Raw genomic sequence first — 16,604 nt, forward strand, 5'->3', positions numbered from 1 at the left:
ATGGCAAGGAAACAGATGGAAACTGCCATCAAAACATGCCACTTTTCTTTAGGAATCTTGTGTTAAAAATTATCAAATATTGCTGCCTTGGGAAAGTGATGGAAGTCACTTTGAAACTGAACCTGAAAGGAACATTGCTTCACTATGAGGCATATTCAAAAGTTTTTTTATTTATTTAATACAACACAACTTAAAGAAGTACCACAGATTTCTTCCCTATGGGAGGTAACAGAAGGCTATTAGCATAGGCTACTGTGGATTTCCATAGTACCTCTCCTTATAAAAACAAAAATCAAATGTATTTGTTGAATCTGAATTTATAGGAATTTTAGGAGGTTTTACATGAAATCCAAAACTCTCAACTGATTTCAGAGAAGTTACAAAGTCACCATGGTATCCTTTGAATCCCACAAAACCACAAAACCACACATCTACAGTGATATGAAGATGAGACAATACAGAAGGAATAATGCTGTTTCAGCAAATGTTATTTTAAAAAAATTGTGTTTTCTCATAATGTGAAGAATTCTTGTGGAACAACTCTCTAATGTTAAGTAAGAACAGATATGATTGAGAATATGAATTCAGTGAATTTAATATGTAGTAAATAGCAGACATCAAAAGAAGAAACAGACTACTCATCACAGCTTTTGACCTTTATATACACTTCCACACATTCACACATATATATAGAGGATATTTTAAGCATTTGTATGTATGCTTAGAGGGGGTGATATATATATTTATATATTGAGTATAACAAATAATCAGAAAAATACTATTGACAAGAGCCTACACCTTCTAGTGGATTCTTTTATTTTGTTATTTTTGAGAATAAAGTCCAGTTATGCTTCATTTCTTCCAAGTCCGTATTCCACAGATTTTTATTGTTTTTTGAATCAATGGGCATAATGCAGAGAAAGATGTTTCTATCTGCAGAATATCATCACATTTTTTAGAAGCAATACTGCTTCTACCAGAAGAATGACCCATTAACTGTAGCACAGCAGTGAGGGAATCACTTTTGAATTGTCACCAGCACTTCTTTTGGCAGAAACTGTGCTTAAATTACCCCCGTACACACCAAGGCCTGACTTGATATAAAGATCTTAAATAAGAGCACAGAAAAGTTTTGCAGATTTGTGGAACTTTTTTTCTTTTTATTTGTGTTTAATTTTATTCATAAAAACATAAGGTTTCAAAGAGCTGGATTCCCCATAAGCTTTATTGCCTGTGATCCAAAATAATACCTTCCATAGCATGTTTTTTTAATAATGATTTAAATATGAACCAGTGGAGTGTCTTGTCAGGCCAAGTCTCTTCAATGTATCCCTGGCTGGAATGCTTTCAAAATGTTTTCACAGCTTATTTTTCTTTTTGAATACAGAATGATTCTTTGTGCAACCCTAAATATAGTGCTTTTGCAGACTGAAAGTAAAGGTCAGTAAAGTCAAATGGTTATCAGCGGACTTTGAAATTGTTCCCAGGTCTCTTGGCTTACAGGTGGCAATCCTTAGCCCGTCTGCAGGGAAGTGATGTTTGTGTTTTGCAGAACTACTGTAGGTAATTTTTTCGCATTGTGTACACTCCGGATAGTTAACACATAGCACCTAACGTGAAATATTTTGTGTTAGATATTGGAAGATATCACATTACCAGTTCGTCTTGTTCTGCTTACAGCAGTGGTCAGCACCAGAGGAGCAGAAGGCTGTAAGATGAGCACACTTGTCAGGCGGGTCATAAAGTTGTCTGTATCACTATCCTAAAATATGAGCTTTAGCATCTCACAGTCATTTGTGGAGCTGTATTTGTTGTAAGAGGTGCTGATCCTGCTGTGAAAGAATGAAGTGTATGTTACTGACTTGAAGGGAAGAAAAGACTTCGTGCTTCACTTGGCTATAAGAGAAGTTGACTGTCTCTCAAGGAAGATCATCTGGCTTGCAAGAAGAATGGCTCAGTGGTTACCTCCTACACAAAGACATCAAAGAGTCTGGTGCAATTTCCTACCTAAACTCAGGTCCCTGGATAATTTTGTGCATTCATCACACATGACATTCATCTCTAAGAGATAGTTTTCTAGTCTATGTCAGGAAAAAGTCTGTCTTTTGGACAATAGCAAGAGAAAGGACCTCCAGAAAGTAAATCGCTTTCAGATACCTCTGAGAGACACTATATAAAGACAGGATTATTTCTTTTTTTTTTTTTTTAAGTCCTCAGGAGGTGCTTGTCTCTTATGGGTCATCACAGAGGGAGACTTGGGCAACTAACTTTAATTAGATGTCTATTATTTACATTACTAAAATGCTGGATCCATTTAGGTGTTTCTGGAAGATAAGCCTTATACTATGAGGAATTGAATGTGTGTCTCTGCATCTTAAATTATTACCTGCAATGTGTGACACCTTTCTTACAGTAAGCCTGGGGGGTGAAACTTTAAAATTCATATTATATTGTCAAAATCTCAGTGGGGGACAAAAAATTATTTAGCATAAACATATATGAAAGGATGCTGGAGTCAATGGTCCCCAACACCTAAAAGGTATGAACTTAATATTTGTATTGTAATCTTGTTGGTAATTTTACTAATTAAAGGAAAAATCTAGAAACAGAACTAATATTAGAGTTTGAATGATCTGGAAGATACTTCAAGCACTCTGTATGAAATGTATTTTAACTATTAATATTATCACTTAAGCTACAAAATTCACATTTTCAGTAACACAAAGTGGATTACATTGCTTATTTGTATTCCATCCCACTGAATTTTTCAAAGTAAATTCTCACTAAGTCAGTTGGAGGTTTTTGCAGGAACATTATTTTTTTTTTCATTCTTCCTGTGTTAGATACCATAGCTTATCTCCAGACCTATTGCAATCTATTTTTAATTATTCACACCCTTTGGCCTGTAACTGTAATCTGCCTCTTTCAATATTAAAAAGGCAGGACACAGTTCAATTATTCATGGTCTAGATATGAACAAGATGTGAAGTCTATTCTTTAGAAATATATCTATGATTTGCAACAGCACTAATAAAAGTTACAATCTTATGTTTATCATGTGGTTCCAATCCAGTATTAGTTTCATAATCTTTTGTCAAAAAAACCCAAACCAAACAACACAAAAAACCCTAAAGCTTCCATTTGCTTTAGAAAGCAACTGAGATTTTTTCTGCATATGGAATTGTCTATGATTGCAGTTGTATTAATGCACCTCACAAAGTTACCAGACCTGCATGGACGCAGTTTTGGTCTGACCTTATAATGCAACAAAAAAAATTGGCAAATAAATAAAAAAGCTTTGAATATCTGAAATCATAGTGCATAGAGTAGGGTTTTAGAATCAAATATTTCACTTTGGAACAACTTTTTCTAACATTGTTAGTTATACATTTTGGCCAAATCACCTGTTTATACTATCTTCAATGTTCCTGTGATGGACAAAACTTTCAATAGAAAAAATAAGCAATTGTTATCACACTTTTTCACATCTAATGTAAAGTGAATGGTTGAGATACAGTATTTCCAACTGTGTCCACTTTGCTCTGCTGTTTTCAGTGCTCTTCTCCCTAATTTTTCATCTCTTCTTTGCTTCCTTTCTGTGTTTGATCTCTTTACTTGTTTACTCTGACTTCCAGCATTACTTCTTATCATTATTCTTCCTCTCAAGCACCTTTTCTTTCGCATGTTTTTTGTGATATTTCAGCAAGATACACTTCTAAAATGATTCCTGTGTTCTGGTCTCTCTCCAGTTTATTCTCAAATCATTGATTATAGCAGTCCCAAGGTTATCATGGTGAACATGCACTATAGGCATAATTAAAGCCAAAACCTGTAATTCCCAATGCATAAAAATCAGAAAAAATGGCAAAATAAAACTTACAGAAATTCTTCATTAACTGATTTTATAAATATTGTTTAATCAGGGGTAGAAATTATTTCCAAAGCCACCAAGTCAATGGCCTTTTTTTTTTGTTTCTTTGACCTTTGAACAAATTCATCATTTGCGTCTTTGAACAAATGTATGATTAAATGTTCTTGTTTAGGAATCTGAAATCAAAGAGGTGGTCTTTGTCCTGGGTGGTCTTTGTGCTTATTTTCAGTCATAAGGAATTAATCCACCATTGTGTGCATATCTTATGAGATGTTCTGCTTTAAAAGCACAGTCATTTAAAAAGTACTCAAATCCAAAACATCATCTACAGCTAGCACAATTTCCAGTTATCTGCAAAAGACTAAATGGAAGATTTAAAACAAAATAGCTCATGGGTTAGAATCTTGTATGCTGTATTAGCCTTGAGCAAAATTTTACAGTGCAACTACTTAACCTATAAGCAAAATTTCATAATGGGAGTACTGAGAGACCTGTAGCTATAACCAGTACTACTGGGCACCAGTATAATATTTCATTTACACTTCTTACAGAGCAATTTTTGATGATCTTGCTGCATGAATGAAAAATCTCATCCCATAGTCTCCAATTCACTACCCTCATGAACTCATAAAAAGGTCTTTTAACCACTGCTGTAATTTTCAAGTGGAAATAATAAAATGGTAAGAGTTAAATATTAATATGCAGTTCTTGCATTGTACCTTTCTTTGATACCAATTACAACTTGAACTTCACCTAACTCAAAAAGACTGCAGACTTCTCTCAATTAGCAGTAATAGGATTAATACATAACTTTGGAATTGAAGATTTAAATAGGGGAAAAAAAAACTTGGCAAATGTACACTACATGTACTAAATTAATCTCAAAATAAATATGCAGCCCTGGGTGAAATAAGTGGAATGTGGAATGCTAAAGATATGGGGGTTATTGTGGTTTTTCTGCTTTCTTGACAATCTCTACAGGTAGCATTGCTTTGAAAACTATCTTGGCTGTAGAATAACAGTGCCTTTTCTTCCTTTATATTTATGGACACAAGAAAAAGTTGTTACCATTCACAACAGGTATTCTCCTTTGAAGAGCACCAAAGCCATTTCTGTTTGTTACACTTTTCTTCATTACCAATTTCTCTGGTTCTCAGCTTTGTGAGATTTAAGCAATCTCACAGATGCAAATTATTGCATTCAAATAGCTGTCTCCTGAGAAAGGATAAACATTAGGTGAAAAATGTTAGGTGGACCAAACATATGTTTCTATACTATGAAGTAAAGAGCAGGCAACTGAATTTTTGACAAAGAATTCCTGTGTTTCTTTACTCATGCTGAATTTTTTGTGCTTTATTTTGTATTTGCATTTGATGGGCAATAAATCATTTAATTTCCCCTGCATTTTGAGTAACTACCTCTACAGCATAAGATACAATGATCCAAAGTGAAGATGCTTTCTGTTTCAGGGAGTACATTTGACTTCTGAAATAAAATTGTAATGTCCTAAAATTCCCTATAAAATCAAAAAATGCTGACATCAGCTATAAAGAGCTGTTTGTATCCTTTTCTCAGAGGCAAATATGAGACACATCATGTTTTACTGATTAAAAGTTCGTACAGCGGGACATTTGAAGTATAACTAAACTAGTACAGAACCAGCTGTGAAACAGGACAGATGGGAGACACGCTTAGCTTTTTTTGTTTCCTTCCAACCAGTGGAGAAATCAAGACCAAGATCTGCCACAGGTTTCTATTGACAGAATCCATGTACTTCATTTCTGGAAAAATGCGCTTCAGGAAATACCAGAGAATGATGAAGTGCTCTTCTTCAAAATAGTACAGGAAGATGCTACAGAGATTTGGAAACAAGCATCAGTTGCTGCATATTTCAAAAATCTGGCCCTGATATTATAACAGATAAAAACTACGCAAAAGAAAAGAAAGAGTAATACTTTCATGGGTAAAGTTGATCACTGAGGGTTGCTTCGTATTAAGTTTACTAATAAAAAAATTTCATGGCAGTAGGTACAGCAGCAATCAGTGTGAGGAAAGATGGTGTACTCAAGATCACGTCATACCAGAGATCAACAACGGTTTAGAAGAAACAAGGCTGACAATAAAAGAGGAAACACCATGATGGAAAATATGTGAGATGTCTTGAATCAGATTGGCTTCAACCTCTGTTGTTTTGTTGAACTTGCATGTAATCATAGATAAATCATGACATCTTGACACTACTGCAATCATATTTTCAGTTTGATTTCAACTACCTGTGAGTCTATCTGGAATTTTCATTCATTTCAATCTGTTTACCTCTGACTCTAACAAAATAAGTTAAACCACAAATCAATCAATCTATAAATTTTATTATAGCTCTCATTTTTAATGTCCTGTCTCTGAAAAAAGTATCACTTTCTCAAGTTTTGAAGTGCTGGCCTCCACAAGTCCTACACCCTTACACAGAAAATAATGTACAGAAGCTAATTCAATTATTATATAGCTATAAATGAAATCTGTCTGGTACTGCTCAGAAAGTAGACAGGCTAGTTAATTAGAAAAGATCATCTGCCTCATGGTAAAAAATACTGACATTTTGGGATGGCTGGAAATAGTTTTGAAAAAATGTATGAGATATATTGCCACCATTGCAGGGCTAGTAAATGGCAGCTGAGATAAGCAAAATTCTCGTTCCACACAGCTGGATCACAATATAGCCCAGAGGTCTCCAGTATATCCAAAATAAAAATCTCACTAAATTCTTCCCAAAGTTTGATTTAAAATTTCCCTAAATTTCCCCCTTTTAAAGCAGAGAATCATCTAATCACTTTTTCCAATCTGTCCAGATACAGAAGTGGCCTACACATGAAAAGGATAGTCTGTAGAAGTTGATCTGGACAGATTTGAAACAAATAAATCCCACTTTAGTGAGGAGCAGAGGACAGGATGAACACATAGGCTCTAGCCATTTAGAGATGGTTGTCATTCTTTATGAAGATTAAGAACTTATAGCTTTACATTCCTATATTAATCCAAAAGCCACCCATTGCACAAGCTGCCAGAGTATAGGCTTCCAGACACTGCACTTGGAATCAGAGCCTTGAGCTAAAAAGACTCCCATTTCTATGCTGTATTTTTGTGGCTCTACTGTGTTAACATTACATGGCAGATATGCAACACTGATTGCAAATTTCCCTAGAAAACACATGAGAACAAAAAAGAAATAAAGGAGGGCAGTTGAAGAGGACTTTCTCATGCAATGGACAGTTTACTTGAATATTGAAAGAATATAACTCTATGAATATTTTTCAAACTAAGAAAGCTCTTAAAGTAAGAGATAGGAGTCAAGCTTCTGGACAATATGCACATATGATTTGCTTAAGATCTACACAAGCTTCAGAGCAAATGAACTAAGGCTCAAAGAATAATGCATGAAGGGCTTTTTATTTTAAATATATTCATATAGTTGAAAAGAAAACAAACAATCCTGATTTTTCTAGGGATGTAAGGGAACCATAAACACTACAGGGAATTTTACCCTAGTACCCAGTGATTTATACATTTTTTTATAAAATTAAGAATTGGTTTGAAGTCACAAGTAGACCAACCATTTTTAAAGTGATAACTTTTCCTCTGTTATGTCTGAGTCTGATCTGTGCTATCGTATTCACAATTCTATGAGCAAGATAAAATTCAGACACAATTTCCAGTTAAAAAGGAAACTATTTGTGCTGTGTCTTCCTCCCTTATTTTTTTTTTAACTCAGTGACAATTCTGATATCCAAAGTGGCAACTAATTGCCCTGACAATTAAATGATATTGCCACAGCACAGCCTTTATGCATTTGTCCTAATAAATGTCAGACCAGTCTCAACTGCTCACTTCAGCACATGCTAATTTAGGTTGAATACCACCAGCTATTCAGAGAGAGAATTTTTGCTTTAAATAAGATTAATCTTACAAATTAAGTGTGGGATTCTTTCTTATAAAAAAGACCATTGGTTATTCATTAAATCTGAATTACAGGTTTAACAAACACTTGCATAAGAATCATTAATATTATCTGTTATATAATTAGTAATGCAGTGTATAATACTTAATTCTCAACATTCAGATCTTTTCAAAATTCAATTACTATAACCCTTGTCATAGAGACTAGCACTGCTGTTTCAAAGCTCTTTTTTCCCTAGTGACCCTTCAGCTTGACTACTTCTTGCCTGGCTGCCATTTGTCAGTTCAGGAATAGTATGACTGTCAGCTGTAGACTTATATCGGACTTCTAACTCCCATCATGGTCCTCACTTTTACAGTGAAGTCGATAGTAGGCTGGCAGTCCTGTTATGCTTTTAATGCTGGGCCAGCATTTCAAAAAATGCTGATCTTTTTTGCAAGTCTGTGGAGCTTTTCTCTGTTGCAGGTGACAAGAAACTGAGTCGCCTTTCATTAACACTAGAAAAGCCCAAATGCCTTCAAGGTAGAGACAGCAGTGTTTGCACTATTGCTGTCTACTTTACAATTGTAAAACCTGTTCATATTCCCCATGGAAAAAAAAAATTAAAAGTAAAAATAAAAAATGCTTGAAAATGGGTTCTACCCCTATTTGTACCACCTATTTTGAAATATACATTGAAGAGCACATAGTTGTCAAAAGAGAAGTTTTACAGGACCCACTCAAGCTATAATTTTATTCATAAAATTGGCTTAGGAATGGTGGTGGACACTGAGCCCAGAAGTCATGGAAGAGCCCATATTCTTTTCACTGAATTCTTGACCAACTAGAAGAACATAACTGTTTGCAAAATGCTGTTATGAATTGTCCCAGGACCCTGTAACTTCCAAACCTCAGTGAGGGAGAGCACTAGTAGGCATAGGCTAAAACCGTGCCAGGAACTCTTCTAAGAGTTGCTGAGAGGCTGACTGCCTGCACATGTCCTGGACATACTTAAATGTGCAAGTGTGGACAGACAGCTTACTGTTGCTCAGGGTTCTGAGTTAGGAACACATGGATAGAAATCAGGACATCCTATGATTAAATCATGGCTATTTTTCTTCTTAGATCTGTCTTCCACAATTCTTGGCCTCCTTTATACAAAGAATCACAATAGACTTCAGACTGAACCATCCTTACAGTAGACATCTTCAAGTCCTTAGAAAATTGTTACCTGTGATTCTAATTTTGAGTCAAAAATCAGCTTTTGATTCAGCGTTAATGCTTTCTTCAACTGATGAAGGTGATGGACCTGCTGAACTTACTCTTTCAGTCGCAGCGACATCAGTGATTTCCATGCTATGGGAATTATCGCACAGAAGTAGGTCAACAGCTGTGCTCAGACGTGAAGAGTAGTGTGCAAGAATAGACATAGCAAAAATAAAGAGGTCTAAAAAATGACCAAAAAATGATGAGGTATATGGGAGAAAGAATTGAGACTGTAGACTTTACACACTGTAAGGTTAAAAAGATGAAGTCTGTGAAGTTTGAAAAGGAGAAGAAAAGAAGAGATATTATAAAAGTCTACAAAATAATGAGTGAGCCTGAGGATCCTAGACAGATCTCTCTATTTATTTCCCGCTTACTCATATCTTTTGGTCTCCATTCTGCTCCTCCTCTTTCCAGATTTTCCAAGAGGTATTTTGCTCTCCTTCCCATTTGCCCTTTCTCTCTTATTTATGAGCCTCTTCACATAATTTCCACTCTTCCTCTTCTCTATATACTCTTTCTCATGGTATAAATATCAATATAAACTCTAAAGATTTTCTTAGTATTAATAAATGTATTACATTAAAAATAAAAATACTATAGCGCACAAAATTAAAAAGTAATGTATTTTAAATGACTGCCATGAAACAAGCTACAGACACAGATAGTTGTGCTGCTACAAACTGCTTCAGCAAACAGTCTAGGAAGACTTAAAAAGCATAATAGCCTCAATTACTTTACTTGTGGCAATTTGACAAAATTAAATTTTAACCCTCAAGCATTAGCTCATAAGCTAATTTTAAAGTGGAATCAGGAAGTTTTAAAAATTCTATACATTTTCTGAAGCAAAAGACATAGAGGTGGAACTCATTTGACTGTGTGTATGAGAAAATGAAGATGCCTACATCCAAGCTAATTATCTAGACTTTAAGTCAACAGCAAGAAAAAAGTCACTTTGAGGGTGTGTTCCATCTTACTTCAAAGTAAATGCCTAAGATAAACCAGATAAATTGGATTTTAAACAGGCCTGCTTGCCCCACTGGCTACAAAAAATTGATAAAGCATCTAGTTCAGATGTAGATACCTGTTTCAGAGATAGGAGAGATGTCAGTGAGGGTATTCTGAAACAGATTATTGAGCAGATGGGATATATGCATGGATCTGAAAAGGTTCTTCTTGAATACATAGTGCATTTTCATGCTTTAAAATGATGTATTTTTGTGGGAGTAGTAAGACACTGCCATTCTATTCTCCCTCTCATACCATCTCCTAATCCATCAAAAATCTATCAAATTATGTGCCAATTCACTAAAAAAAAATCAGCTTAAGAAAGTGTTTGCATTGTTGTATGAAGTATGGGAGTTGCTTCAATCAGCAGAAGACATCTGAAAAAGGAACTGAAAGGATGTCAGTGTGGCAGACACTGGGTAAATGAGACTCTCGACATGGGAAATATAAGGTAGGCAGCACAGGACTTTTAAGGTATTTGTGACTTTCAAAATACTTTAAAAAGCCATGACTTCCCTCCTAGCAATGTCTGGACTGGACTTGTTCTGTTTTAAAACATAAAATTTGCCTGCAGAAAGGTTTTTAAAGAGTAAGTATTAAAATTAAGCCCCAACAGTTTAAGACGATTATTTCCAAAAGAAACGTAGCCAATTTTAGACATGTTTGTGAGAAGCTTGTCTCCAAGCTTCCTCAGTGTCCCAGGTCACTGCAACAGTATTATTCTCCCTAGCCACTCATACAGAAAATCATAGTAGAGTGGGGATTTTAAAGTGGTTAATGCACAGCTTTTCCCCATGTATACAGTCAAGTGTTACTCTTGTGTAATTACTCATTACTCAGGTGCCTGAAATTAGCTTCCAATCACTGTCCCCTGCATACCTTTGCTGTGTGTATTGGAGAGCGTGTTCTCAGTGTTTTAGTATCTCTTAGCTGTTGGTGGATTTTTCTGAGGGTTGCCTTTAAATTTCATTTTGCACTGGTTAAACAGATAATGCTCCTCAAATCTTTCATGATAATTTAAATATTTTTTATACTTTTATAATTTGCTGGACTCTTCGGCTAGTCCTCATCTTCCTGCAAGTTTCCTACTGGGTCTCTCGAGATATGAATTGACACAGCATCCAGTAATGGTCAGACCAGCCTCAAATACAAAGGTAAATCAGAATCCACAGCCCTATTAAAGTATTGTTTATTTGCTTATATACATTTTTAGATATAAAAATCTGATTTATTATTTTGCTGCAGTGTTACTCTGGCAGCTCATTTCCAGTTGCTCAAGGTCTCTGACTCATATGTCTTTGACAAAATTACAGGTTTCTAGCATAAAAAGCCCCAAAAGGACAAGAGGAAATGTCTTCAAGTTGCTCCAGGGGAGGTTTAGATTGGATATTAGAAAAAAATTTCTTCACATAAAGAGTTGTCAAGCACTGAAAGAGGCTTCCCAGGGAAGTGGTTGAGTCACCATTCTGGGAGATATTTAAAAGAGATGTAGACATGGCACCTAGGGACAGGGTTTAGTAGTGGACTTGGCAGTGTTAGGTTATCAATGGACCTGATGATCTTTATTTTCCATTTGATTCTATTCTATTCTGCTCCGTTCCATTCCATTCCGCACCATTCCATTCCGCACCATTCCATTCCATCTTGATTTTTTTCATTTTCTGAAGTGCAGTTTTTATACTTCACATTAAAATACACATTATTTAGTTATGCACATAGTTTGACAGTTTGAAAAGTCCATGCTATTCTATGCTGCACTCTTCTCCACCCCCTCAGCAAATAAGTCACTTACTTAAAATGTTTTCAGTCGTTGACAAGATGTTTGATATAGTTGATAATACATTTATGTAGCACTGGGCCAAAAGGTCATTATTGTACTACTATTGTACTACTCTAAAGGACTATGTCAAAAATCAGCAATGATCTCCCACTTCCAAATTCATTTTCAAATCTGTCAGTTATTTAGTTTATTGATCCAGTTATTGCACAGAAAGTAAATTTGGCATGGGTACTAATCAAGCACCTTGAAGAAACATGACTATACTATATGAACAATCTTAGTTCTATCAATCAAACTTGAAATCAGATCCAAAGAGATACAATTTTTTTTGACAAAATCAGTTTTCCATAAGTCACATATCTTTTTTCATGCTTTCTTAAAAAGTCCCATATCAACCATTTTTTTGCTATTTATTATGAATAAACTAACTCTTTTAAAATACTGTCACAGCAACTAAGTTTTTCCTATCATAATACCTCTTCACCAGGGAATGTATCATACTTTGAATGTTTGTATTTTAATTACTATTTCTGGTTTTAGCAATGATAATTAACTAAAAGTCACCAATGGTCTTTGCAAAGGACATACACAATGCAAAACTTGGGAACACACATTCTATTAACGACAACAAACAGGCACACCATGGAGATGGGATAAGCTGCAGAAGGAATATATATATAAATTAAATAATTCAACCTCCATCCAAATGTGTCCATTAAAAGATGAGACAGGAAACAAGATGAGTGGCAACCTGAAATACTAAATAGTTAGTTTCCTTTGATTGCTTGCCAAATAAAAATTTCCACCAAAACTAGTATTTATTAAAAACCATTCCTAGAAAAAACAAATTTTCCTTCAAAATGTGTTTCTAGTCAGTATCTAAGCTGAACTTTCACTAATATACTGAACACTCCTGAGAAAAGGGCAGCAGGGTGTAAACAGAGAGAACAGGAACCTAGTCCTTTGCCCAGTGACTGCCAGATGACGTTTCTCACAACACATTGCCTTTCACCTTATCAGGTATTCATTCAGGAGCGGAAGTCACACTTTTTGAGTAACAAATGGCATCCTGCTTTCATCCGGATTTTCTTTCAAAATCTTCAGTCAGGATGCTTGCTAAAACTGAAGTTTATAGGGCTTACAAATACTGCAGAGGAAAATCTGGCCACTCTTTTACTTCCTTGTGTATTTCTATAAGTTAACCTGCCTTCCTGGAGAGCAGAGGTGACTTCCCTTGATCAACAGAGAAATTAATCTGGATCCAAGTTTTGTGTCACAAAGAGGCCTCAGACCTCAAACTCTCTTTCTTAGGCCTTTGCTACTGTTTTCCTAAAATACCAAACTAACCCTTTTTTGCTACTTCCCAAATCCTTGATCTCAAAGACAATGTTCTCAGTGGCATTCTATTGTAAATCTTCACTCAAGATAGATTACACATTTGTGCTCACTCTAGGCAATGAAAGATTTTTTATCCTTTGACAGCAGTGCAAACATGCTACACTTATGAACACCAGAACTTCCATGCATGCAAAGAAAATTTGGGACTTGTAGAAAGGTATAATGGTCTGTCCTTACATGCTGTCAACTCCAAGATCCCACTTTATATGTTATAATTCCTCAGAGGTTTATAAGTCCTCCATTCTTCTCAACAAATCCCTTTTCTCCTTCTTGACAGCCAAAAAAGGAGAGATTGGTTTTGCTGTGAAATCTCCAGTAGAAAATTTACTCAATCATATGTCTTGCTACAGGGTAATGACAGTGAGTCCTTAATGGCATGCTGGGACTCCACGAAAGGGTGAAAAGAAATCATGTCTAGAAGTCAACCTATCTTTAGATATGTACCTTAAAATGCTACTACTTAGATATGGATTGGGCATGATTTCTTGTCTAAATCCTGAAACCTGTCTTGAAAAATTCCTCTGGTGACCCAATCTTCTTTGAGACCTTCTGGAGATGTTGCTTCCTGTCCACCCTGACTACCCTGACTTATGCATAAGAATATTTTTAGTTTTTTCTCTTTTTTATTTTTTGCTTCTAGTATTTCTCTCCAGTAATATATGACTTTCCACATCTTTTTTTTCTTTACTTCTTTATCTTTTTCTCTCCACTTACTTGCTTTGTCACCAGTTTTCCTCAGTTCTTCCAGCTTACCTACCTCCTATTTCTTTCACCATTTCCCTCTCCTGTCTCCCCCTTGCTATAATTTTCCTTAGCCTCTCCTTTTCTCCACCTTTCCCCACTTCTCTTTTCATTGTGATTTCTGACTTGCAAAGCGCTATGCCCACAGGTTCTTCAGCACCCGCCAGCCTCTGCAACCGAGATCCTCCAGCAGCTCCAGCTGCCTGAGTTAACCCAGAGATTCCAAAGAGGTTGAGAGGGACTTGCCTTCCAACAGGAGCTAGAGGAGGGTTAGCACTGCCCTGAAAGTTGAAGCAGAAAGGGTCAGTTTGCCAAAGCAGAGAGACTGGTAAGAAGACATGGTGCCAGCCACATGCTGCCTCATTTATGTTCCCCCAATTAAAGCAGTCTGTAGGGAAAGTAGCATGCCACTGCACTGGTGTACTGCCCCCTCTGAGTGCTTGTTAGTGCTCACCACACTCAGCATTTCCTCTCACTGATTGATAGGACGATATGTATGTGTATGGCAGAGAGAAGATTCATTACAGCGCATTAGCCAGACAGGCAGACAAATGCCCACAGGGGCAGAAAAGCTGCAAGGAATAAATAAAAACTTTATTATTTTTCTAAAACTTCTTTTCCCCAGGCTACAGTGAGGAACACTGGAGGAACAGGAGAGTGGAGATAACCCAGAAGTGAAAGGGAGTGGTAAGAACTGGAGGAAAGTTTATTAGCAGTCAAAGAATGGTTTAAAATATTCATTGTTGGATTCAGAGTTTAGATAGTAGTTGAATCTCTATTTATATTTTATTTTCAGTCCCACTGTTAAATGGGAAAGAAAGGGTCAGTGCATCAGATACCAAGTTATCAGGACATTCCTGATGTAACGTCTGAAATGTCTGAAACCTGGCTGGTATTTATCATCCCTCAGTTTAAAAAACGAAAAACAAACTAGTACCAGCCTTTATCAACAGCTGCCACCATGTGGTATTTGAAATACCACAGTTACTTCCAAATAGAGAGAAATATGGTGGTGTCATCTGATCTGTTCAGTGATGGGTTTTAAGCATCCATTCTGTAACAGCTTGTAATAGGTGATGTGGCTGGTGTGGGGTAGCTATGCACCCCTGCACACACTCTACTGAGATGAAGGAGTGGGTAGCCTGTGCAATATTGTCCCTTACACCGTCACCACTGTACCAAACCACTTGCCCATCACCTGTCCTTGGACTTTGGAGTCCAGACTACAGCCCAGAACTGCCCTAGGCTGTCAACAACAGTGCAAGAAAAAAATACCCAAATGGCTGATGCCAAAACCACATCTGTCAGACACAGATTTGCCAGGAGGCAGCATCCTCTCTCCCCTTATCATGAGATGCTGCCTGCTCTGCCACAGCGCGTTGAAGCAAACAGGGAGCTGCTGGACCCTGTTCCTGCTGCCCCCCGGCTGGCTCTTAGCTTGTCTGCTGCCTTGAATTATGTTGTGATGTGGAAAGAAAACTCCAGAGACATTCCATTATCCAAAAGGAAGACAGAGTGTAAATTGTCAGCCATGGATCAGTAGAAAGTTGATCCTAAGGTTAATGATTCAAAGAACATGTTTTGAGGCAGCACAGGGACAAGACCTAGGTAGTTAATACCCTGATATTTCCTTGCTTGAGCCCTATGTATTTTTTAGGACATATTAATTTCAACAGCTTCACCCTCACCTTCCTCCTGGATTTCACTTAGGTGCACTCCAAAATGAGCTAATCATGTTACAATTAAGAATAGCTTTCTACAGATAACACAGCATTCCAAAATACGCTTTGTAAATATCTGTTGGTAATATAGGTACCTCTGAAATTGCCGGAGCTTTGTCTGATGAAAAGTGAGTTCCCATCGGAAAAGATCCATTAAATGCAGGATGCTGTGAAACTGGCATGTGACACTGTGAATAATGTGCATGGGTTTCTTCTCGAGGGTGCTTGTCTGGCCACTTTTGATCCTGTAGCTTTCCTCTGAGCTGAAACTGTAGTCCAGTCAGTGCCTGCAGCATTGCTTTATTTCTTCCCTTTCCACTATTAGCAGAGCTGAAAAAATCACTATAAAACACACACAAAATAGAAGCAGCAATTTATTTTTTTGAACTCTACTCTACTATTGAAAGAAAAAATCCTTAAATATAAACCCAAATTAATGTTATGATTATAGGGCACCCATAAGGACACAATCCCTAACATACTACTGAAGAAAAAAAAAAAAAAAAGATGAGAAGAAACAGTTGGCATTCAGTTAACAGTCATGTTTGGAGATTTGTGACTGACTTTGTTATTCCAAGGGAAGCCAGGTACCAGTCTCTTGGGATTAGGTACAAAGGCAAGAAAAAAGTGGACACGTATGAATCTCAAAGGTGACTGCTGGGTTAATAAAACAGTCTGTTTTCTGTTCACCCACTCTTCCTCTCAGTGTGCAAGTACATTAAAATGTGTCAAAAGGAAAGCCATTTGCTGAGGAAAAATAATTCCGCTAAAAGTCAAAATTTCCAGCTGGTGTGTTACCTTGGTGTGCACAAGTGAGCTAACAAAGTGACCCACACATCTCGCTGGATGAAAGTTGGTATCCTCATTAAAGTAGAAACAAACACTTGA

The 16,604-nt window shown here is 36.5% G+C and overlaps 1 protein-coding gene across 1 annotated transcript in view; it reads right to left on the reverse strand.

The window, feature by feature from the left end:
• The window catches only part of TFEC (transcription factor EC), a 91,942-nt gene extending 75,930 nt beyond the window's left edge, over window positions 1-16,012 (reverse strand). The window contains exon 1 of the mRNA XM_027667574.1: window positions 15,812-16,012. Coding sequence (XP_027523375.1) covers window positions 15,812-16,012 — 201 coding nt within the window. The remainder of the gene's footprint in view (window positions 1-15,811) is intronic.
• Window positions 16,013-16,604: the final 592 nt, after the last annotated feature.

The sequence above is a fragment of the Corapipo altera genome, unplaced genomic scaffold (assembly GCF_003945725.1).
Source record: "Corapipo altera isolate COAL_440 unplaced genomic scaffold, ASM394572v1 1, whole genome shotgun sequence".
Lineage (NCBI taxonomy): Eukaryota > Metazoa > Chordata > Aves > Passeriformes > Pipridae > Corapipo > Corapipo altera.